At 34.0% G+C, this 24,988-nt stretch overlaps 1 protein-coding gene and 1 pseudogene across 4 annotated transcripts in view; both read left to right on the top strand.

Annotated features, from left to right (window-relative positions):
• Window positions 1-24,988, top strand: part of Mkln1 (muskelin 1) — a 327,297-nt gene that overhangs the window by 275,217 nt on the left and 27,092 nt on the right. For all 4 annotated transcript variants that reach the window (XM_058582834.1, XM_058582833.1, XM_046455052.2 and 1 more), the window contains one exon: window positions 24,553-24,700. In XM_058582834.1, coding sequence (XP_058438817.1) covers window positions 24,553-24,700 — 148 coding nt within the window. The remainder of the gene's footprint in view (window positions 1-24,552; window positions 24,701-24,988) is intronic.
• Window positions 11-24,045, top strand: LOC131424583 (succinate--CoA ligase [ADP/GDP-forming] subunit alpha, mitochondrial-like; annotated as a pseudogene).

Below are 24,988 nucleotides of genomic sequence, written 5' to 3'. Positions count from 1 at the left end.
TAAGAGCATTTAGGGATTGATTTCCTATCTCATGCCTTAACTACTTTAGGTAGAAAACTCTAACCCATTTTTTTTTAAACCATCCTTAACCCTTTCTCTATTTTTATTGAAATAATTCTGAGTAAGAGGAAGAAACTCCCTAAATCTTTTTTAAAATATGTGAATAACTATTGTTATTTTATTCAAGCAGAAAGACATATGACTTTCTACAGCAATTTGTGTGTGTGTGGGTATATGCACACTTATGGGGGGAGGGTTATTGCAAGAAGCAATATCTTAAAAACTGTAATATTTTATATTTGCTAATTCTTTCTACTTTCTGTTTTCACTGTAGTGATCTATAGATTAGATAGTAGCATAGTAGGAAATACCTTTGTTCTGAGGGAAGATTCATGTTATTGGTAACATCTGATAAGTTTATAAGCTTAGTATCTAAGAAGTTATTAGCCTAGTGATAGGGTAACTGGTTTGCCCAGTTTATGCATGTTGCCCTGTCATAATTATTTTTTTAATTTTTTTTTTGTTACACATGAACACAATATCTTTATTTATTTTTATGTGGTGCTGAGGCTCGAACCCAGTGCCTCACATGTAAGAGGCAAGTACTCTACTGCTGAGCCATAACCCAGCCCCTGTCATAATTATTAATAGTTCCCTTTGTACTCTCAAAAGTGTCTTGTTTTGATAGTTTATGGTTACTCTACATAATAGCTGATTTACCTGTGATTTCTATACCCAATAGAATGGCTTTGATCAAGCCCAGTGGTTTAAATTGCGTGTGTGTGTGTGTGTGTGTGTGTCTATAATTATTATTATTTTGTGTGTGGGGGGAGCTGAGATTGAACCCAGGGCTTTGTGCATGCAAGGCAAGTACTCTACTAACTGAGACATATCCCCAGCCCTACAACATAGATTTTTAAATTGCTGGTTGTTTGAATATGGATAAAATGGGGATAAAAACACCTGTCTTAAGTATATCATTTCTGGATACTATGTTGATTAGTCTTCTAAAACAGAGCCAAAACTAGAAAAAATATCTTTTTCTTGAAATTGTTCATATTAAAGAAGAAACACCTTTAAAAATATTCTTCTATAAATAGAAGATAGCACCAAGAAGAAGCTAAAAAAAACTAAAGTTTAAAAACTACCTGTGGAGTAGTTTGACTGGAGGACTCTACTCCAATCTTTTCTGCTAGACAGAAAGCAAGAGGTTCACCCTCTAGAGATTTATCTTCACTACTACAACTAATAAATTGGTTAATCTTGATGTCCAGTTCCCAACACAGTGGCTGGGTTCACAGCCCAGTATTCCTAAAGTGTTGCCTACTTTAGGAATACTGGGCTGTGTGAACACAGATTTCTGTTAAGTTTTTATTTCTTCACTTTTGCCACACAGTTTGTTAGACATCTTCTGGGTAGGACCTTGCCCATGAGAGAAAGACAAAACCTAAACAAATCTGAAATAATGAGCAGGACACAGTAAATAAAAAATAATCAAGATCACCTTAGAGAAAAAGATATTATAACCATTAAATTATAATAGGATGCAATCAGAGATAGATGAAAAATAGCTTTTAAGGAATTTGTTTTGCTAGAATAAAAAAAGTAGATACATTGTTGAGATTAATAGAAAGAAATCTCCCTTAAATTAGAGAAAAAAAATCAATCTAGCCAGGCACCATGACCCATATCTGTAATCCCAGTGCCTTGGGAGGCTGAGGCAGGAGGATTACAAGTTTAAGGCCAGCCTCAGCAACTTAGCAAGGCCCTAAGCAACTAAACAAGACCCTGTCTCAAAATAGAAAGTGGTGGGGATGTAGCTCAGTGGTAAAGCACCTCTAGGCTCAACCGCCAGTACCTCCCCACACACACCAAAAAACAATCAATCCAGAAAATCCACTTTTTCTTCAGTGAGCAAAAAGAATGTAAGAGACTAAAATAATAATAGAAATTTTCCGGGGCTGGGGATGTGGCTCAAGCGGTAGCGCTCGCCTGGCATGCGTGCGGCCCGGGTTCGATCCTCAGCACCACATACAAAAAAAGATGTTGTGTCTGCCAAAAAAAACTAAAAAATAAATATTAAAAAAAATTCTCTCTCTAAAAAAAAAAAAAAAGAAATTTTCCTCAAATTAAAAACTATTGACCTCCAGATTATAAATGTTCTCCTACAGAAGTCAGTAAACTGAATTTAATGAATAAAATCATGAAGTCCTCTTACTGTGAAGTCATATCATTATGCATTGTGCAGTTCCACTTATCTGGTAAAAGAGAAGTTCTTAAAAGTTTCTAGAGCAAAATGAGGTTCAAAGGAACAGGACTTAACAACGATAGAAATTCTCAGCAACATTAGAAGCTATAAGATAAGGGGAAACTACATTCTTGAAAATTTTGAGAGAAAATTATCATCAACTTGGAATTCTATTTCTAGACAAACAGTAAAACAAAAGGGAAAAGTATTATTTTCATACATGCAAGGTTGATCAGTGAAATATGTTTTCCTCCTAGTAATAGAAAAATCCTTTAAATGCTAGGCCTGGTGGCACATGCTTTATAATCCCTGCAACTCAGGGGATTGAGGCAGGAGGTTGACCCTGTCTGAAAATAAAAAGAATTTGGCATGTAGCTTAGTGGTAAAGTGACCCTGGGTTCATTCCCAGTTGGGAGTAGAAGGGGAAGTAAAGAAAAGCCATTAAACAGTGGCTTAAACAATTATAGAATCATTTCTCTCACAGAATAAGAAATCCAGAGTTAGATCGTCAGGTATTAATGTAGTGATTCAACAGTTTCTGTTATGCTCTTCTTTAACATGAAGCTGTAGCCTCATGCCAGCAAGTTGTGTGAACTACCTCAAACATAATTCCTTTGTTCCAGGTAAGAAAAGAAAGAAACAAAGCAAAATGTGCCCAGCAAACTCCTTGTGGTACTCTGCATACATTTATTTCATTGACTAGAACTGTGAGACCTTGCTTCAGTAAGTCTAGGAAAGCAAGTATTTAGCATTTCCAGTCTTCATGTAGTACACTGGGGGTAGTGGTTTGGAAATGGCTATTGAATCATGCAGTTAGTGGTGTCTTAAGCAGTCTTTCTTGGGATGTTAGTACACCTTATACACTAATAAAAATCAATAAAAGTAGCAAAAAGAAAACATAGGAGCTGGGAAAAAGAAGATCCAATACAGGAAAGCAACAAAGGGGCATCCCAAGATGACACTTGCACAGTGAACTTAATGAGTATCCAGTTCAAACTAGTGCAGGATAACAGAGAATAGACCTTTTTTTTCCTTACCAAAAATGAGGTTTATAGAGCCACTGCAGTTGGGACCGCAACCATGGCCTCTGGCAGCAGCTGCCTGGCTGCCACTTGCCTGCTGTCATGTGCCTTTCTGTTGCAACAGAATGCAATTTAGCATTGTTCCAGTATAGCTTCCTAGAGACATCTCTATGGTGATAAAAATACAAAGGTTGTTTGCCAGGGTTTCACAGGTAAGCAGGGCACCTTTCATAGCTAGCCTGCAGGCATTGGACTATGGCACCAAACTCAGTGGAGGAACCACTCCAGGGAAAGGAGGCAAGGCACATCTGGATTTACCTGCCTTTAATACTGTGAAGGAGGCCAAAGAACAGACAGGAGCAACAGCTTCTGTCATGTATGTCCCTCCTTCTTTTGCTGCTGTGGCCATTGATGAAGCTATTGCAGCAGAACTGTCCTTGATTGTGTGCATTACTGAAGGTATTCCACAACAGAATATGGTAAGGTTCAAGCACAAACTGTTAAACCAGGGAAAAACAAAGCTAATTGGGCCAAACTGCCCTGGAGAATGCAAAATTGGCATCATGCCTGGCCATATTCACAAGAAAGGAAGAAAAGGTATTGTGTCCAAATCTGGCATCCTGGCTTATGAAGCACACCAAACAACACAAGTTGGATTGGGGCAATCTTTATGTGTTGGCATTGGGGGTGATCCTTTAATGGAACCAGTTTTATTGACTGCCTTAAAATCCTTTTGAATGATTCAACCACAAAAGACATCGTATTGGTTGTTGAATTGGTGGTAATGCAGAAGAAAATGCTGCAGAATTTTTGAAAAAAACATAATTCAGTTCCAAATGCTAAGCCTGTAATGTCCTTCATTGCTGTTTTAACTGCCTCCAGGCAGGAGAATGGTTCCTGTAGAAGCAATTATTGCTGGAGGAAATAGTGGAACTAAAGAGAAGATTGCTGCTCTTTAGAGTGCAGGAGTTGTGTTACCATGTCTCCTGCACAGCTGGGTACCACCATCTAGGAGGAATTTGAAAAGAGGAGGATGCCAAAAAACAAAAAGGTCCTGAAACTGTGGAATGAGTCATGATAGATTTATGAACCATTGAAGTTTACTTCTGTTGTCCACCAATTGTCAGCCTATGTGCCTGGCCTTGGTCTTTTATCAAAACAGGAAGCCAAAGTAAAGTTTTAGAATGTCCTAAATTGAGATATTTTCACCTGTTGTGTAACAGGGACAGCCATTTGATTTGGGGAAGGAAAAAAATATGAGGCTTCTAGACAAAAGTAGACTAAAAGATGTGCTTAAGCTTTTGGAATAAAAAGGTAATTAGGTAATTAGCATTATCTGAGAAAAGACAGGAACACACACACAAAAAAGGAAAAAAATTTGTAAGAAAGGGGACATCATCACAGTAAATTTATTAGCTGTGCAAGTGAGTAGTATTTCTCTAACCATAATTGTGCAAAAACTCCAATAAGTTTAACCACAAAAGGGATTAAAATTTAGTGGGAAGGTGTAAGTGTCATACAAATCTTCGTCTACTAAAACGGGAAGTCATTAGGTGATGTCTAAAATAGTAACTTCAGCATATATGATTTAGAAGTATGGATCTAAATGGCTAGTAACATTACCCTGTTTAAAACTATCTTTTTTTTTTTTAATTCGTTTATTTTCTGTTGCCATAAGATAGTGTGGAGGCATCTGATTTAATCTTTGACTTCTTCTGGCTTTTAAGAGTTAATTTAGATTCTCCGCATCACAGAGAGAGAGAGAGAGAAAGGGGTTGGTTTTTTTAAACTTTCCATTAGAATAATTAGGAGTAGAGTGGTAAGACTCCTACAGTTCTGACCATAGCTCTCACTGAAAAAGATAGTGAATAGTAATTGATAGAACAAATGTGCTGGCTCAGTGTTAGACTTGGGTGCAGTTGTGAAACAAGGAGATCATAATATTTCAAAGTGCTGATAGTCTAGCTAGTAGATAATATTCTCATGGATAATAATGACTACTCTTTATTTAGACAATGTTGGGGATGCCAGAATATCTTCAATTGTTGGTGTTATTTACAAGTTGGAAAATTGAAATTATTGAGGTTAAGTAATATATTCAGCATTACACAATGAGAATTGAATTTAGAAGTTTAGGATATAATGGAAAGAGGGTATTTTTTCCTGCCATTCTGAACTGTATTTTTCAAGATTAGAAAAAAAAAACCAAAACTGCTAACTGTGATAATGGCAGAATAGTAGTTAAAAAAAAAATCTAAAGTAAGTAGGCTTTAATGGTTATCATCTGAAAAAAATTTTAAATGAGTTATATGTAATTAGTAGTTTGCAAAATTGTTTATTTGAATGCTTTAGTCATAGTTATCGCTAGTTTTAGAATTAACAAAAGTATGGTACTTGTTATTTTTTTTGCAGTTTTTGTTGTGATTCTACAAGTAATAATATTGTAGAGAATTTTTAAAATATACAATGATACCAATAAAAATTATCAAACCATCCAAGATAAACTATTAACATTTTGGCATAAGGCATAATCTTTGACAGAATTATTTATTATATAAAATCTGGCGTAATTTTTGTCTTCTGTATTTTTTTTTTAGGTGTCAATAGACCTTTATTTTTATTTATTTGTATGCGGTGCTGAGAATTCAAACCCAGTGCCTCACACATGCTAGGCAAGCGGCTCTACCACTGAGCTGCAACCCCAGCCCTACTGTATTTTTAAATTTACATTAAATTGTAATTTTTTTCATCATTCTGGTTTTATTACCATGAACCAGAGTTATTAGTAGAAAAGACAAGTGGACTCATTCCCTAATTACTACTATAATCACCTTTTCTAAAATCGGAATCACCATTTTTCCTGTGCAATATTCAATTTTTAAATGGTTTATGGTGAGCTGCACCACAGTGTAATAATTTAATTCTGCTAGTATCTAGGTTTGTCTTTCTTATTCCCTCCTTTCCCACATAGTTCATTGTCTTCTGTATGGAAAGTATTATTTCAGGCATTTGGGAGTCAACTGTGGACCTAGGGAATGAAATTCTCTCAGAGGATTCACATTCTTGTGGAAAAAACCTACAGTGGTGTTTAAAGTACTGTAAAGAAAATAATTAGATGCTATGGTAATGAGTAACATTGAGGTTTCATTTAGATAGAGTAGGTTAGTAAACCATGTCTGAGGAGGTACTCTTTAAGATTTAGGATGAGAAGTAGAAAATGAGGAAGAACCACATGAAGAACTAAGAGCAGAGTTCCTGAAGTAGAAAAGAAGTTGATATGTTCCAGAAACAGATGGGCTGGTGCAAAGGAGGAATGTGGGTATGAAATGAGATTAGAGATATAGATATGAGGGTCTTGTATACATGCCTAAAATTTTGTTCTGTTTCTAAATAAATTAGAAAGTGTTAGAAAGGTTTAATGTCAGTGTCTTGGTCTGATTTGTTCTGAAAATACCACTCTATTGTCTAGGTATACATTTTCCAAGTGGTTAATTTTGATAGTTTTCATTAAGTTGCACTGATCAAGGGCTATGTGTATAATGGGTGTTATACTGAAGATTTTTATGACAGAGTTGAGCATCCATAGGATTAATTGGAAATCCCCTCCCCCAAAACTGTTACAGTTATACTTGGAATTGAGGAACTTCAGTGGCTCTGTTGATATATTAGAGTGAAACTGAAATTACTTTGTCTTCCTTTTTTTTCCCCTGTTCATTTCTATCTCCCTCCTTTTGTTTTCCTTCCCTTCCTTTCTTCTCCCTTTCCTTTTACCCTTTTCCCTCTTCTTCTTCCCTTTCTCTCTCCTAGAGGATTCTAGGAGAACCACTATTCTAGCTTTCCAGGACCTATTTCAGTTATCAGAACTATGATATATTGCCCTGTATTGTTCCAGAGCCTGTTAGTCGGGACACTTTAGGCAAATTACCCAAGGTCTCAGACTTTGTTTCTACATTTGTAAATTACCAGAATTATAATTTAAGGAAAATAATGTGCCTGCTCATGGCTTCTCTGGGAGTGGAGATGGATTAACTCTCAAGTTTGAGTTGCTGTTGTTGTTACATGTCTTAGTTTTCTCAAGAGGATATCAATACTATCCTCAGGTAATACTGATCTGTCCAGTAACTATCAAGTCATGTCAGTTTTACTCCATCTGTTAGCATTGCTGTTTCACTGTGTACTAGTTTGGACATTATTGCCTATTTGGTTTGACTCTAGTCATTCTATTGTTGCATACTCCATATCTTCCCCAACCCATTCCCCATATTGCATGTACAATACAGCTGTTCTGTTTTACCTATTAAGAATAGAACCATATGCCTTCACATTTATTCAATAGATATTTTTGGCCAACTGTTAGATGCCAGACAGTAAGCTAATAAGCAGTAGGTAAGCAGCTTGGAACAAGCGCTCTATTTTCAAGAAGTTTATCATTATGTATGGAGAGGAAAAGGAAATAAATTGACCTTATCTTTTGATGAGTGGTAATTAAGATCAGAAAATATATTTTTTTAAAAACACAACTGGTGGTTTTTCTTTCTTGCTTTAAATCGTTTAATCATTTGTGCTTGCCTTCAGGATTAAGTCTAAACTCAGCCTGACTCAGTCATGACAGGCCCCAACTTAGTTCTTCAGTCCCATTCTTGATTTCTCCATCCTCTCTTCTACCAACTCTTCCTTCATGATCACTATAAAATATTAAATTTTTATAGTTAATATACATTTTCTTGCTTTTGGACTTTCCCTCATTCAGTTCTCCCCAGCTTTCCTTCCTACATTCAAAATACAGTTAACTCATGTTCTCTTCTTTTAGCTTGTAGATAGCTGTCATCTTAAATTCTTCTGTAACTCCTTAAGTCCAGGTTAGAAATTAAAGTATATGGCTCTAGCCATAATTGTTAACACAATCATTGGTATCATCTGGCAATATAATCTTTTTTTCCCCTCAGTGGGTTTTTTTTTCTGATTATCTTTTTTAAACTATTTATATTTTATGTGGTACTGAGGATGGAACCCAGTGCCTCACACATGCTAGGCAAGTGCTCTACCACTGAGCCCCAGCCCCAGCCCCTGGCAATATAATCTTGACTCTTGTTTTTCAAACCTGTGAAAACCTCTGAGCAAATAAACATACTTTATTCAGGATTTCTTAAAGAGGACTGTAGGTCTCCCAAAAAGCATACTGGATTCAGAAAACCTCATATCAAAACTATGATGTACTGTTCTTCCATGAAATTACTTCACTTTAAAAAGTACATTTGCATTTTATTTGATCGTACTAGATTACTACTTACTTTGTAAGGCATAAAAAGTTCTTTTAAGGGGCTGGGGTTGTGGCTCAGAGGTAGAGCACTCACCTAGCATGCATGAGGCTCTGTGTTTGATCTTTAGCACCACATAAAAATAAAGATATTGTGTCCATCTATAAAAAATAAATTATATAAATTTTTTTTTTAAATGAAGCAGTATATTAGCTGGATGCAGTAGTGCATGCCTGTAATTCCAGTGGCTCAGGAGGCTGAGATGGAAGATCTTGAGTTCAAAGCCAGCCTCAGTAAAAGCGAGGCTCTAAGCAACTCAGTGAGCCCCTGTCACTAAAGTACAAATTAGGGCTGGGAATGTGGCTCAGTGGCTGAGTGCCCCTGAGTTCAACCCCCAGCATTCAAAAAATTAAAAAAAAAATGGAGCAGTATACTATTTAAATTCTATTATTATTATGATGATGATGATTATTATTATTATTATTTTGGGGTGTGTGTGTGTGTGTGTGTGTGTGGTACTGGGGATTGAACCCAGGGCCTTGTGCATGCAGGGCAAACACTCTACCAACTGAGGTATATCCCCAGCCCTAAATTCCCATATTATTAAATATTCTTAGAAAATACCAATTTTACCCATTATGTATATGCTATGTAGCTTATTTAACCAGTCTATTGTTTATTAACTGTTCTTCTAAATCTTGTTTACTACAATTAATTACTGTAATTTGAGATGGATTTAACATATAATTACTGTGCTTATGATTCACTAATGCGGATTATTTGATTAAAACTATACTTACAATGTGTGTTGCAAATTATATTTTTGGATGTCACAGAAGAAATTTCTTTGAACTATTGAGATCAGTAATTAGAAATGAGATATCTCTAATTGCTGCTTTTAATGATTTTGTATAGTCAAATACTGTAAAAAATCTTAAGTCATTGCTCTTTATAATGATTTGAATGTATTATCTTAGATTTAACATCTATGAAAAAACTTCAACTCCAGTTTTTTTCAGGAGTATAACAATTTTCTGCTTCGCTCAGAAGGAAATTATAATTTAAATCAGTGGACTTGGCAGCTACTTAGAAATAAGAGATTTATTAGCATTGTGTCTAACACATACATAATTACATCAAAATTCAACATATCTAATTTGGGTTTATCTCTAAGTTTTGGCAATATGACTGTGAACACAAGGGGTTTAGCAGACTCCCTGTATGTAAGCTCTGTATTTAACACTAATTATGTTTAGAAGATGATCTGTCACAACACTAGAGTTTTATGATTTGCTATAGAACCTGTTTTATAGTAGAAGTACTTTCTCATATCTGTATTCACTCAAGGTAACATATATGGAGTTTTCACCATTTGCCAGATGCTAATGTAATAGGGAGGGAAAAGCTTTACGGCTTCTCACTCCACTGAAACTCTCAGGAGACAGGTTGGTGAGAAAAATAGATTTATTCAAAGCCAGCTTTGAGGAAAATAGAGGAGATCTTTTTATTTTTCAAATCTCCATTTTTGGAGATACCAAAAGCCTTTTTAAGAGAAAAGGAGAAACCAGGCTTAGTTGTGCCTACCTGTAATCCCAGCTACTTGGGAGATTGAGGTAGGAAGATTGCAAATTTAGGTCAGTCTCTGCAATTTAGTGAGACCGTGGGTCAAAAGAAAAAATAGAAAGGGATGGGGTTTTAGTTTAGTGGTACCATACCTCTAGGTTCAATCTCTAATCCTACAGGGATGGGGAAGAGTAGAACAAAAGGGCAGGAACTAGACACATGTAGATTTAAGCTAGGCTGTGTTAATCCAGGAGCATGTCAAATTTAAATTCCTTGACATCTGTTCTCAGCATGAGGAAATAAGAGCAGTTATCAGGAAGTTGGGATGCAGAACAGTAGTTATCAGGGAGTTGTTTATAAATTCAAAGGGGTCTTGTTTCATTAAGTCAAGCATTGGTGATATAGTGCTCTTACAACTGATCCCTGTTCTATAATAGTTATATGTTTACTTTTTAAATTTCTTAAATTCTTTTAACTCTTTTTGTTCTAACCATTTTAGCAGATTGGATGTATTTGAAGAAATGGAGAATTGAGAATCAAAAGATTTGGCCTCTATTCATCTGGGTCTGCCTATAATCCCTTTGCAACTTTGGCAAATTTATGTAATTTCTCTGAACCTGATTATTCATCTGAACATGAGGGGATTGACCAGTTGATCTTAAGACTTCATCTAGTTCCAGAATCTTGACAATTTAATTTCATTCCCTTCTGCTGTTTGGCTGTAAAACTAACATTAAAGGGCTGTGTGAGTTACATCTGCAAGAACTGATATATCTATAAATATATTTTCATGAAAATCTTAAAGGCAAAATCTTATTTTAATTTTGGCCCCAGGAATGTACTTATTAACAGTTTTTAAAAACATAATGAGTCTTTATGTTTTTTGACCCTTTTAGACTTTTAGCAATTAACTAAGACCAAGTTATCATTATAGAGAAGACTTTGACCTAATGATTTGCTATAATTAATATATTGCTGAGCTATGAATGATAATACTTATTTTCAATGTAACCTTACATCTTTGCTGACTTTAGTATCTTTCATATTTGGTATGTTATTACCTCTGATAAAAACAGATTCTCTCAAAACTATTAGTAATAGTAATTTTCCCTATTTTTTTCTTTTACCTGTTAGTATAGCTTTGCTGGTTACAAGCTTATGAAAATATTTTAAATTGTTAATATAATAATTTTAACTTATTTGATAGTATATGTGAATGAATTAGTTCATCTAAAAATATTAAAGAACACTAAAGACAGCTTTGAAAATGAAAGATAATGAAATAGTGCTAGCATTACCAGATATTTATAAAGCTACACTTTGTTACAGATTAACAGAATAGAATAACAGCATTAAAATATCCCTAGATATGTTTGATAATTTAGTATATGGTAAAGTTGGCATTTCTAATCAGAGAGGGAAAGTAGATTATGATATAAATCTTTAAGAGTTGGCATTTTAAAAAGAAAAAATGAAGATCTGGATCCCCGTTTGACTCCAAAAGCATAGAAAACAAAAAAGGAGAGAGGGAAGGGGGGAAGGAAGGAGGATTTATACAGATAAGCATGTTTATCTCTATAAATCATATTTTTTTCATAACTTTTTTTTATAACTTTCTTTTTTCTAATTCCATTGATACCACTGTAATAGCCCAGTTAATGAAGATGGAGATAGTAGGCTTTTCATTCCTCATATTGTATGATGACTATGATTTTATAAAAATTTATGTAAAGTTAAGTGTGTGGCCAAGTTTTTTATATATATATTTCCAACCATATAGGACTGTGTGTTAAAAGTGATGACTTTTCAAAAGTGGGAAATTTTCAAAAGCAAGATATTTTAATTATATAAACTATTAAGAGTATTGTTTCTTCCATTCTGTCTTCCCTTCTTTTAAGAAACTTTCTAGTGGCATGAAGACAGTTTTAAGGATTGGACCAAGACAAAATTTAGTTTAAAACGAATTTAATTTGGCATTTTTGGAATATTTTTGGGATGAGATCACTTCTGTATATTCAGTTACTCTGTTAATAGCTAGGAATTAGAATAGTTTTAAGAAATGCTCATACCACCACTATGCTGACTCACCTGCCCAATGACACAAAGCTACAAAACCAGTTACAAGGCCAAAATTGTAATACAGATTTTTAAAACAATCTAGGATTGGGAGTAGATATTTTTAAACATGCCATAAAACCCAGAAATCATAAAGAGATTGTTTGATATTTTGCAAATCAATAAAATTATATATGAATACTTAAATATCAAATAATAAATGACCAACTAGCAACTAAGATAAAACTTAGTATCTTGCTGTAAACAAAAACTCTTAGAATAAATCAGTCAAAAAGGGATAATCCTCTAGTAAGACAGTGGCACATGGCTTGAATAAATACTTCAAAGAAAAAAATAATTCAAATAATGAGGAAATGTACTTCTATAAAGATGCTCAACTTCATAATTTTTAAAATAAAAATTAAAAGATCGTTCATGAATGTTGGTATGGTCATGAGAAAGCGGACATTCTCTTAACTCTGGATGAAATGTAAATTAGTACAGTCTTTTGAAAATACTTTTTATCAAAATATGAAAGATATATACTCTTTATATTTTATAATACTTTTTTTTAATTGACAAAAAAATTTTACATGTTTATGGGGTACATATAATGCAGTATATGTATACAATGTATGATGACCAAATCAGGGTAATTAGCATTTCCAGTTCCTCAGATATGCATCATTGATTTGTGTGAGCAACTTTTGAACTCTCTTCTAATTATTTTGAAACGTATAACAAACTGTTGTAAACTACAGTCACCTTACTGTTCTACAGAGCACTATTGCTCTAATCTAAGTGTAATTTATCAACTTCTATATTCCCTCCCCTCTACCCTTCCTAACCTCGAGTGAGAACTCCTCTACTCTACTTCTAGATCAACGGTTTTAGCTTTCATGAATAAGTGATATTATACAATGTTTGTCTTTCTATGCCTGAATTATTTTCACTTAACCCATTTTCCCCCATCATCCCAGATGTGAATACATATAAAAACTTAAATATAGAACAACATGTGATTATATAATATATAATAGGAATATAATTATATTAATATAATATATAAGCTTGAGATTTTTATTTCCAACCTATTTCAATGCACCTGTGTGAGTTTTATTGAGATATATACTCTTTAAATAAGCACTTTTCACCTAGGAATTCATCCTACTCACATAATTTACAGCTACATTTAAAAAATAAATGAATGAATGAAGAAGTAAGTAAATAAGTAAATAAAGATATACAGATATATTTATTGCAGTACTCTTTGCAAGGGGAAAAAGTCTGGAAACAACTTTTAATTGTTCACCAGTTTATGTGGTTAACCATTGGTTAATGGTTGATCCATTGAATGAGATTAATGTTTTGTAGCTTAATATAAATGAGGTAGATCAGTAAATACAATATTGTTGAATGTCAAAAACTAGTTACAGTTTTACAAAAAATAAATGATGAGTGGTGGAAACCCAGGTTTAAGCAAAAATAATAATAATTTGAAACTGGAATTGTTGCTAGAGCTTAATAAGGTCCTAGCCAACACTTAAAATATCCCAAGTTTAGATGATAAGAATGTGACAACATTATTATTTGCCTACCCAATTATCCATTGATTCTTTCTTATTAAACAAATCATAATTTTGTTTAATGGCAAGTTGCCCAGTCCCAGAGAATGAATCATAATTAGTTTAAACCAGTCATTATTACCCTTTTGCAGATTATTTCTTCACATCTTTCCCATATAACATAGTTCTGGCCAGTGAGACATAGAAAACTCAGCTGGAGGACTTTGGAGAAAAAAGTCCTTTCTAATGAAAATGGAGCTAAAGAGTCCTTTCCATCCCTTTGTTAGGTGTTCCATACAAGGATATGATGTTTAGAGCTGATACTGACAACTTTCAAAAATGAGGGGAGGAGAAATCCAAGATAATTGCAGAGATGTTACTCTAGCACCATGACCATATTTTGGTTGAACTATCAAAATAGTCCTGAGACGGTATATGCAAAATTTTGTTACATGAGCTAATTAATCCATGTTAGGTTATCTTGATTCCTAACAAAAAGAGAACTCTTTTTACTAAGTTTCTTATTTCTGTGATAGTTCCAAAGCTTGTTCTTTTCCTATGCTAAAGTAGTCAATAATAAATATGGGCTTTTGACCATGAAGTTAAAGGAGGAGTGTGTAATACATGAATTAATGCAGTAGTGTGTCTTCTTTTGGAATTGAAAAGACTTTAAAAATATTGCTATTTTTATCCCCCCTCTAAGATTTCCTTATAAGTTAAAAATTCTGACAACCATCCTCATTTGCTTATTAGATAAATCAAGAAATGAGAAAAAATATGATTCAGACTGTCAGATAAAATATTGTTTGACTTCCTCTTTTAGTTGTCCTATTTTAAGTTTTGAAGGTTCTGGAGAAGAAATAGGAAAATTGGAGGATTGTCATTGTGATTTCTTACAAAATTTCTAAAAATAACAGATTGGCAGTGATAGTTGTTTGTTATATAATTCTCATCCTCTTGTTTTTTCATACAAGTGTCATTTCAAAATGTGTTCAATATTAACATATGATCTCATTTATTCATCTTCTTGATTAATTTTTCTTTGAGTCAGTTTATTAACTACTCTTTTAAGATTCCTGGCATTGAGTCAAGCTTTTTGGCAGTTGAGTTTAGAAGTCTTTAAAGTCATTGTAAATTTGTCCTTTTTCTGTCCTTCTCCCCCACCCATTATAAACTATTAAATTGAAGGTTGTATTAGTAGTTGTGACATGTTAATATAACAGCTTCTTTCTGGGTTTTGGCCTTTAAGTCTTTTTGGTTGTTGATAATACCATTTTTATTGAACCAATTATTGTAATTATAAATGTACACGTAATTAGTGAAGCAAAATTCAAACAACGTAGACTACTATAAAATACTTCTGTCAACGTAGTAGACTAACATAGACTCTTAATTCCATTACCCAAAATCAAAACTGCAGAAATGAAATTGAGAGGCAACTAGATTTCAGAAACTCATTTTAAAGGAGTCTGAAGGCTGTCTCTCACCCACCTTACATCAGTTCTTGTCCTTTCACTATAGAAGCAAAGAGCAACATTATGGCCTCACAGAAACTATTGGAGTTCAGAAGTGATACAGATATGTACTGATATCTGCTTTCAATAGTTTATTTTTTCTTCTATTCCTCCTTTAAGTCCAGGGAGACTGCCATCTGCTTTCCCCAAAGATTGAAAAGTATAAAATCCTTACATAGGGGCATGGTAGAATACAGAAGTGATTAACTGGTTCTTTGTGCCTGGGCATCACTGCCCTATGACTTTTCCCTTCATTTCCCTTAAACTCACTAGTACTGTTGCCAGTTCAAGCCTAGCTTCTGAGTCCTCTGAGATGTATCTTATCAGAAGGAATAGCTTATGTCCTGAAAAGTATTACCACACAGACCAACATAACTAGACAATTATCTCAAAAGAAATTCATAAATTTACAATATATATGATCTAAAGCAGTGTTGTTAGAGTAGATAAACCAAGAATTTAAAATAAATGTGATTGCCTTTCAACCAGAACCTCCATCTTTCAGTAGTTTGCTAAAATGAGGAACACGAAGGGAAAGAGGACAGGTTCCTGACACAAGTTCTCTAGGCATTATAGAAAACATGGAGTTGTTCCTTTGGTCACATACATCTCAATCTATATGATAACTGGTACTGTAGACCTCAAGGGGATGAGTACTATTCAAAAAGGAATGGGTACATGGTAACAAATGTTATCATGGCAAAACTGAGTGTACATTCTGTCAGCATTACTGGGTACTGTGGCCCACACCTGTCGTCCCAGTGACTCAGGAGATTGAAGCGGCAGGATCACAACTTTGAGGCCAGCCTGGATAACTTAGAAAGACCTTGTCTCAAAAATAAAAAGGGCTGGGGGTTTAGCTCAATGGTAAAGTGCCCCTGGGTTCAGTCCCTAGTACCAAAAACAAAGCAAAAATTCTTTCGATATTTTTATAAGCAAATAGAGACAAGATTTTTGCCAAGAGAATTAATTTGTTTATTAAGCATATCAAGTACTCTTAAGACTCATGACATCTTATTAAATTGCGTGAGGAAATGATCAGGAGGACCAGTGGAAAGGAACCCGAGCTGCTAGAACCTATTCCCTATTAATTCATAGCATAATTAAAACAAAAAAGTCTGTGTAAAAACAAAACAAGTTCTGTATACTTAAAGCTATAAGGGGACATATGCTACAATCATAATATAGGCTAGGTGTGTTGGCACACACCGGTAATCCAGCAGCTTGAGAGGCTGAGATAGGAGGATCGCAGGTTCAAAGCCAGCCTTAGCAACAGCAAGGGACTAATCAACTCAGTGAGGCCCTGTCTCTAAAAAAAAATACAAAATAGGGCTGGGGATGTGGCTCAGTGGTTGGGTGCCTCTGAGTTCAGTCCCTAGTACCCTCCCCGCTCCCCCAGAAAAGAATACAATACATGTAAGCAGGGTGAATGAATTAATCATTTGAAAAATTAGAATGAATACACTTCCAAAAAGAAGTAGGGAAAAATAAAGAGAAAGTATGAAAGAAAGGCTACATGTGGTGGTGCATACCTGTAATCCTAGCTATCAGGAGGCTGAGTCAGGAGGATCAAAAGTTTGAGGCCATCCTGGGCAACTCACTGAGATCCTGTCTCAGAATAAAAAGGACCAAGATATAATATGCTCAGTGGTAGAACACTTATTAGAGGCCCGGGTTTGATTCCCAGCACTGCCACCAGGAGAAAACAAACTAAGAAATATAGAGAATAGTTGAACACATGCCAACATCTTAAAAGGAATTTCAGTTAGAAAAATAAAAATTTTAAGAAGACAAAGGAAATGAAAAAAATAAAAGAGGAGGTAAAATTTTCAGAATGCAAAAAAGATGAAGGGCTTCCTATTGGTGAAAGAGTTCATGGCATATCAGATAAGACAATTAAGGAAAAATGCAAACTTAAGCATATTAAGAATATCACAGAGAAAACTCTGAAAGATTTTTGAAAGGACAGATAACGTATATTAGAATAATAAGGTAGGAATATATCAGAGTGTTTAACATCAGTACTAAATAGAAGAAAACAGTAAAGTTAAGAACTACCCAGGGGTGGGGCTGGGGTTGTGGTTCAGTGGTAGAGTGCTCGCTTAGCACGTGTGAGGCCTTGGGTTCAATCCTCAGCACCCATTACAATAAATAAAATAAAGGTATTGTGTTCAACTACAACTAAAAAATAAATATTAAAAAAAAACTACCCCACAAAAACAACTTTAAACCAAGAAATTTAAAACCTTTTAACTTTCAGATGTGAGAGAGAATGAAAATATTCTCATGTATATTTGCCTCAGAAAGTATGCCATGTCGATGAATCATGTTGGAAACTCATTTGGAAGAAGGACTCCATGAAAAATAAATAGGAATGTTAGAAGTCTGTGATAAATGCTGATCAAAATTTATTGTTGCTTCAAAAACACTAGGGCCAAAATTCAAAGTAATGGAAAAGGGAGGGATGTGATGTATTAGAAACTTTCGAAAGGAGTTGCCTCATATTGTATATCTGTTTTTTTTTTTTTTTTTGTATTTGATGAAAATTTTCCATGTTTTATCTGTGGTGCATTGGCCTTTTTCTTGACAGGTTTCTCTTGTCAGTATGAACTCAACTGCCATATTTTAAGATTGTCGATATTTCAATTTAATATACTTTTTTTTTAGTTGTCTATGGACCTTTATTTTATTTATTTATATGTGGTGCTGAGACTCGAACCCAGTGTCTCACACATGGCTATGCAAGTGCTCTATCACTGAGCTACAGCCCAGCCCAAATTTTCATTTTTTAAATAAAAGAAATTAAAACTCTTTAATCTTTAAAGCATATTGCCTAGTTTTAGTTTTATTAACTCTAATGTCAGCAAAATTACTTTGAAATTTATATATATATATGTGTCTGTGTATTTTGGTGCCAGTTAAACTGTCTCAACCCCATCTAAATAGCAACATTTTAGATATTAATATAAAATATTCTTCATGAAAAATTTGGGAGGATATGTGAGAATTTTTCACTCACTATAAAAAGTCCTCAGTACTTACTACCCATATAGATTTTTTTTTATCTGTAGTTTGGTTTGGACTTTTTTTTTTTTTCCCTTACAATTATAAGAGGATTATATATTGGAAAAAATAGTACTTATAGAAACTAAGAGGAGGGCGAGGGCTGTAGCTCAATGGCAGAGCGCTTGCCTAGCATGTGTGTGGCACTGGGTTCAATCCTTAGCACCACATAAAAATAAACAGATAAAATAAAGGAATTATCTCCATCTACACCTACAAAAAAAATTTTTTTAAAGTACCCAAAGACCACTCCCTCCCGCATAACAATTATTTATAATTTATTGTATGTTCTTTAATTTTTGTTCTATTCACCTGGAAACATTTTATATGTAAACATTTTCTTATATTTGAAAGGGATTGCAAATTTAAGGGTTAATAGAAATTTTGTACCTTAAAGAGATTTTGCCTTTGCGTATTCTTAGAGAAATTTTGTTTATTTGTTTGTTTGTTTATTGCAGTGCTAGGGATCGAACCCAGGGCCTTCTGAATGCTAGGCAAGCATTCTACCACTGAGCCATATCTCTTGCCCAAGAAAAATGTTTTGATACCTATAAAATATTTGGTGAAAAATGTTTAGTCTTGTTTTTCACAAATTTCTGCTCCAATCTTGGTCTCTTAATCCCCATCCAGAGACTTTTTGTACTTAGATATCACATCTGCTATTCTTATACTGAATGATATCTATTTGGTGGGAATTGTTTCTTTACAAATACTTCCATCCTACCTGCTTTGAGTCTACTCTATTGCAATTGCAACAGCCTCCTAAATTCTCTGGCCTTACTTATCCATGGCTACTATTTATTGCTAGGAGCTTTTATCCTAATACTCTGAGTCTTATCACAACAGAAATTGCCACCTTCAAAAGTCCCGATAAACTATCTAGATTAACTTTGAATTTTAGATGAGAAAATAGACACCAAAATTTTCTAGTATGAAATTGCATAATTAGTTGAGAAGTTTAGACTAAAACAAGATTTCCTGCTTCCATTCCCTTTGCTTCTCATACTAATTGGTATTTAAGTTCCTAAGGTTGGCCTTCAAAAACCCATTGAGCACACAGATCTATTTTTTGTGTTATAAGCAAAAGTAACTCCAAACCAATGTTTGTACCTTGGAAATGATTTATAAATAGGGATAACATTGCAAACATATTTTAAGAAGTTTGATACATTGTCAAAAATAACATTTAAGAAAAATTAACCATTTCTTCCATTCCCTAAAGAATTGTATTAACATTTGGAAAGATTAAAGATTTACTGATTTGAAATCATTTTGAGACAGTGAAGCCAATATGAATTCAGTGGTTTATTATCATAGATATTGTCTGACTATTATTTGACATTATTAACTTTGTTTATTTTTGTCTTTGGAGCTGGGGATCGAACCCAGGGCCTTGTGCATGCAAGGCAAGCACTCTATTAACTGAGCTATATCCCTGGCCCCTGACATTATTAACTTTGAAGAACAATGTTTTTGTTTTAGTACTTAGTGTATTGATTAGCTGTGTCTTACTACACCACTCTAACTCTAGCTGGCACAAAATCAGTAATAGAACACAAGGAACAAAAAATGAATAAACTGGACTTCATCAAAATTTAAAATCTTTGTGCTTCAAAGAATACCATTAAGACAGCCAGATGCCATAGTGCACACCTGTCATCTCAGTGACTAGGGAGGCTGAGGCATGAGAATACCAAGTTCGAAGCCAGCCTCAGCAACTTAGTGAGGCCCTAAGCACCTTATTGAGAGCCTGTTGGATAATAAAAAGTAAAAAGAGTTCAGTGTCAAAGTGTCACTGGGTTCAATCCCCAGTACCATAAAAGAAAGAGAGACAGACAAATAAGAAAATGCAAATACAACCTAAGGAATGAGAGAAAAATTTTGTAAATCATAAGGGACTTAGATCCATTATATGTAAAGAACTTATAGCTCAGTACTAAAGAAAAAAAAAAGACAAATAGACACAGGAAGAGATGCTAAGCCTGCTTAATCATTAGGAAGTACAGATCAAAACCATGATAAAAATGCTACTTCACACACACTAAGATAATTATATTATGAAAGACAAACAATAGCCAGGCACGGTTGTATATACCTGTAATCCAGTGGCATAGGAGGATCCCAAGTTCAAAGTCTCTAAACAAAAAAATAAAATATAAATTTTAAAAAGGGCTGGGGATGTGACTCAGTGATTAAGCACCCCTGGATTTAATAGGTGGTAGCAAAAAACAAACAAAACCACAATAACAACAGTTATTAAAAAACAATATGTTGATAATCATGTGGAAAGATTGGAACCTTTATAAAATGGTAAAATGGTGTGGGCATGAGGAGATGGAAAGTGACTATTAATTAGGTTACAGTTTTCTTTTTGGAAGTCATGAAAATGTTCTAAAATTGGAAATGATTTCACATCATTTCACAATGATGTGATTATACAAAAAAAATCAGTGTCCATATTAAATGAGTAAATTGTATGGTATGTGAATTATATCTGTTTTTTTAAAGCCATAAAAAGCTTGAGTAGGTAATAGCTTTGAGTATAAAACTTGTAGGCAAAATCAACAATATGAAGTATAAGCATCATATTGGATATCAAAGATGAAAGAAATGGGACATGAATAGTTTGTAATGTGCTTTGGGTAAAAACTCTTTTTTTTTTTTTTTTAGTTTTAGGTGGACAGAATATCTTTATTTTACATTTATGTGGTGCTGAGGATTGAACCCAGTGCTTCATGCATGCTAAGCGAGCGCTGTACCACTGAGCCACAATCCCAGCCCCCCAAAAGACAATTTTTAATAATACCTAATAGTACAGCTTTATAAACATTGTAGTCTTACCTCTCTGGGTATTATAAACCTACTCACTGCTTCTGTTTATACAAGGCAATCCTTTCATTTTCTCTTCTGCCACCAATATTCTTCTAAGCAGAATTTGATATAATATAAAATGAAATGTATAAAATTTGATTTTATACTTTCTATGCTCGTACATGCACCTTTCAGTCCATTGTTTCTTTAATCCATTCTCTTTGATGGCATCCTCCCCACTGTACCATTATATAGAATTTGGATTTTCTTTCTTTCTCCATTAATTTCCATTCCTCTTCCAAATTTCTGTTCCTTCAGTGGGTCCTTATGTAGGGATTCTAAAGTAAATAATTTGTTGCATGGGCTCATTTAAGATTATGCTTCCTTAATGATTCTGTTTTATTGTGGAACAGAGGTCAACAAACTTTTCATATAAAGAGCTTAGATGTGAGCTGGAGTTGTGACTCTAAAGTAGAGCACGTGCCTCACATGAATTTGATCCTTAGCACCACATACAAATAAATAAATAAAGGTATTGTGTCCATCTACAACTAAAAAAATGTATTTAAAAAAAAAAGAGCTAGATGTGATTATTTTTACTTTTGCCTGCTGTACTTTGCAGTAACCTTTCTATTTTGGGGTGAGAACAGCCATAGATAACATATAAATGAATGGACATGGCCTGATATGACTGAGCAGGCCAAATCAAGCCATAGTTTGCCAAGGTGTGTTTGAGAATTCTTAATTCATATACTCACTATAAAGACAAGATAAATTTAAGTAGAATACATTTAGGTATTTATATCTTCTACTTTCACCACTTAGAAAAGAGGTCCCATTTCTTCACTGTTTTATCTTTCTTCAGGATTATCTGAGGAGCAGTGGTTAGAACCTCAGCACATCCCTTGAAAATTTACCAAACTTTATTAACAGAATACCAGACTTAACCACTAAAAGTATGGTGTGAGAGTTGTTATTAAGATTAGATCAGTGACTATAAAAATAAATATAAATATTGTGCATAGATGCATACAAATTATGCATTATATTTTATATGTGCTTATAATTTTGTAATATATAGACTGTGGATTACATTTGGATAGTCTTTGAAATGTCCCAAATTTATTGAATAGGAATGTAAAAGGACACATGAATTTAAATAAACTCAGAAGAAATCAGTATTTGGCTGTACAAAATTAGACTAAGAATCAGTCCAGGCTTGGTGGCACACACCTGTAATCCCAGCAACTGGGATGGTTGAAGCACCAGGATTACAAGCTTGATGCTAGCCTCAGCAATTTAGCAAGATCCTCAGCAATTTAGCCAGATGCCTGTCTCAAAATAAAAAAGGACTGGGGATGTATTAATTCAATTGAACACAATGGATTCAATTCCCTATACCAGAAAAGGGAAAAAAAAGAAATCAAGATCAGTATAGCTAGCATCTCCTGCCATCATATTCTAGATTGATATAAGTATTTTTCTTCAATCTGATGTTTGTTAAGCTTTTTGAGGATTTGATAATTGTTCATGGTTAAAAGAAATGTAGTGTTGAAGCAGTGACATTATTTTATATCATAGCAATTATGTTGTCAAATTGCTGAGACCATAAAATATGTAAACTATATATATAATTACTTTACAACTAATGTGTCCAAATAATAAGAAAAAATTGCATTTGCTATATCAGTGTATTATAAATTACTTGATAATGCAGAATGATCATAACTTATTTAATGGATTCCTTAGAAAAAAATTCTACCTGGGGAGTAAAAGATACTCAGGAAAACAAAATGACATAATATACCTCAGATTTTTTAATTTTTTGTAGAAATTATTATATGTCATGAACAGATATTTGAATGATCCTGATCTTATTAAACAAACATATCTCATTTTTGGTCTAAGTTTTTTTTTGTTTCCAGGTCAAAAACTGAATATTTTATCTCTACTTTTAAATGAAACTGACCCAGTAATAAGTTAATTAAAGCATTATCTTTTCTACCTCAGATTAAAAAGATTACGTTGTATACCTCTCTCTCCTTCTAGCTCCATTCTGATAGTGGACATTCATTTATTCTTTCAAGAAAAAGTTTTAAAAAATGTTCAACATCTATAGTAATTAGAGAACTGCAAATTGAAACTACCCTGAGATTCCATCTCTAGTCATAATGGCAGTTATCAAGAATACAAACAACAGGGGTTAGGGTTGTGGCTCAGCAATGGAGTGCTTGCCTATCACACAAGGTGCTGGGTTTGATCCTAAGCACCACATAATAGATGCACCAACATAATAGCTAAATAAAATAAAGGTATTGTGTCCAACTACAACTAAAAAATATTTTTAAAAATTACAAACAACAATAAGTGTTGGCGAGGATGTGGGGATAAAGGCACACTCATACATTGCTGGTGGGACTACAAATTGGTGCAACCAGTCTGGAAAGCAGTATGGAGATTCCTTTGAAAACTTGAAATGGAACCACCATTTGACCCACTCCTCAATGTATACCCAAAGGACTACATCAACATTCTATAGTAATGCAGCCACATCAATGTTTATAGCAGCTCAATTCACAATAGCTAAAGTGTGGAAGCAACCTAGATGCCCTTCAATAAATGAATGACTAAAGAAACCATGGTATACACAATGGAATATTACTCAGCATTAAAAGAGAATAAAATTATAGTGTTTGCAGGTAAATGGATGGAGTTGGAGAGTATCATGCTTAACGAAGTAAGCCAATCCCCAAAAAACAGGGCCTGAATGTTCTCTCTGATAAGTGGATGCTGACCTATAATGGGGGGGATGCGCATGGGAAAAATGGAAGAACTTTGATTGGGCAAAGGTGAGGGAGAATAAGAGTAGGAAAGATGGTGGAATGGGATGGACATCATTACCCTAGGTACATGTATAACTGCATGTATGGTACAACGCTACATCGTATAGAAATGAAAGTTGTGCTGCGATTGTGTACAATGAATCAAAATGCATTCTGCTGTCATATATACCTAATTAGAATTAATTAATTAATTAATTAAAAAAGAAACAGTTGAGTAAATATTGTATGTCAGGCACTATTCTAGGCTCTAGGAACAAAATAGTGAACTAACAACCTCTGCCCTTGTGGAGGTTACATCTAGACAGGGAAAAGGCAATAAGCCATCTTCTGCTGTTTAGTGAAATGGATTATGGGGTTGGAGCTCAGTGGTAGGAGGACTTTGCCTAGCATGTGTGAGGCATTGGGTTTGATTCTCAGCACCACATATAATAAATAAAGATTCATTGACAACTAAAAAATATATATATTAAAAAACCAGATTATGCCATTTGTTAGAAGATAAGTACTACAGATACATAGAACAGGATAAAGATGTATAATATTTTAAAGAGTTAGTACTAATCTATGTAACATGAATATTGTCATCTTATTTTTTTCCCCCAATTTATAGTTCCGATGACAGGATTCACACAGAGAGCAACTATTGATCCAGAACTGAATGAAATACATGTCTTATCTGGACTCAGCAAAGACAAGGAAAAAAGGGAAGAGAATGTCAGAAATTCATTCTGGATCTATGACATTGTGAGGAATAGTTGGTAAGCAACCCTTAACTGTGCTATAGTCCCAATGTTATATTTATGTGAGGTTTATTCAAAAGATGAGAGAAATAAGAGGTTTGTGTTAATTTAAATATCCATATTTTTTAAAAATCGGTGTTTTTATAATGTCGGTATCATAGATAAAAATCTGTGTGTATACAGGAGTGTTGAGTGAATGGAATTCTGTGTTGTGCAGTTAGTAGATAGTTCCTGGTCAGGGAGTCAGGAGAATTATATTTAGTCTGCTACAAAATAGATGTATGAACTTGAGAACAATGCTTTTTT

The sequence above is a fragment of the Marmota monax genome, unplaced genomic scaffold (assembly GCF_021218885.2).
Source record: "Marmota monax isolate L192 unplaced genomic scaffold, Marmota_monax_Labrador192_F-V1.1 WCK01_AAM20220418_F8-fsc00131, whole genome shotgun sequence".
Classification (NCBI taxonomy): Eukaryota; Metazoa; Chordata; class Mammalia; order Rodentia; family Sciuridae; genus Marmota; species Marmota monax.
This window is presented reverse-complemented; position numbering and strand designations above follow the sequence as displayed.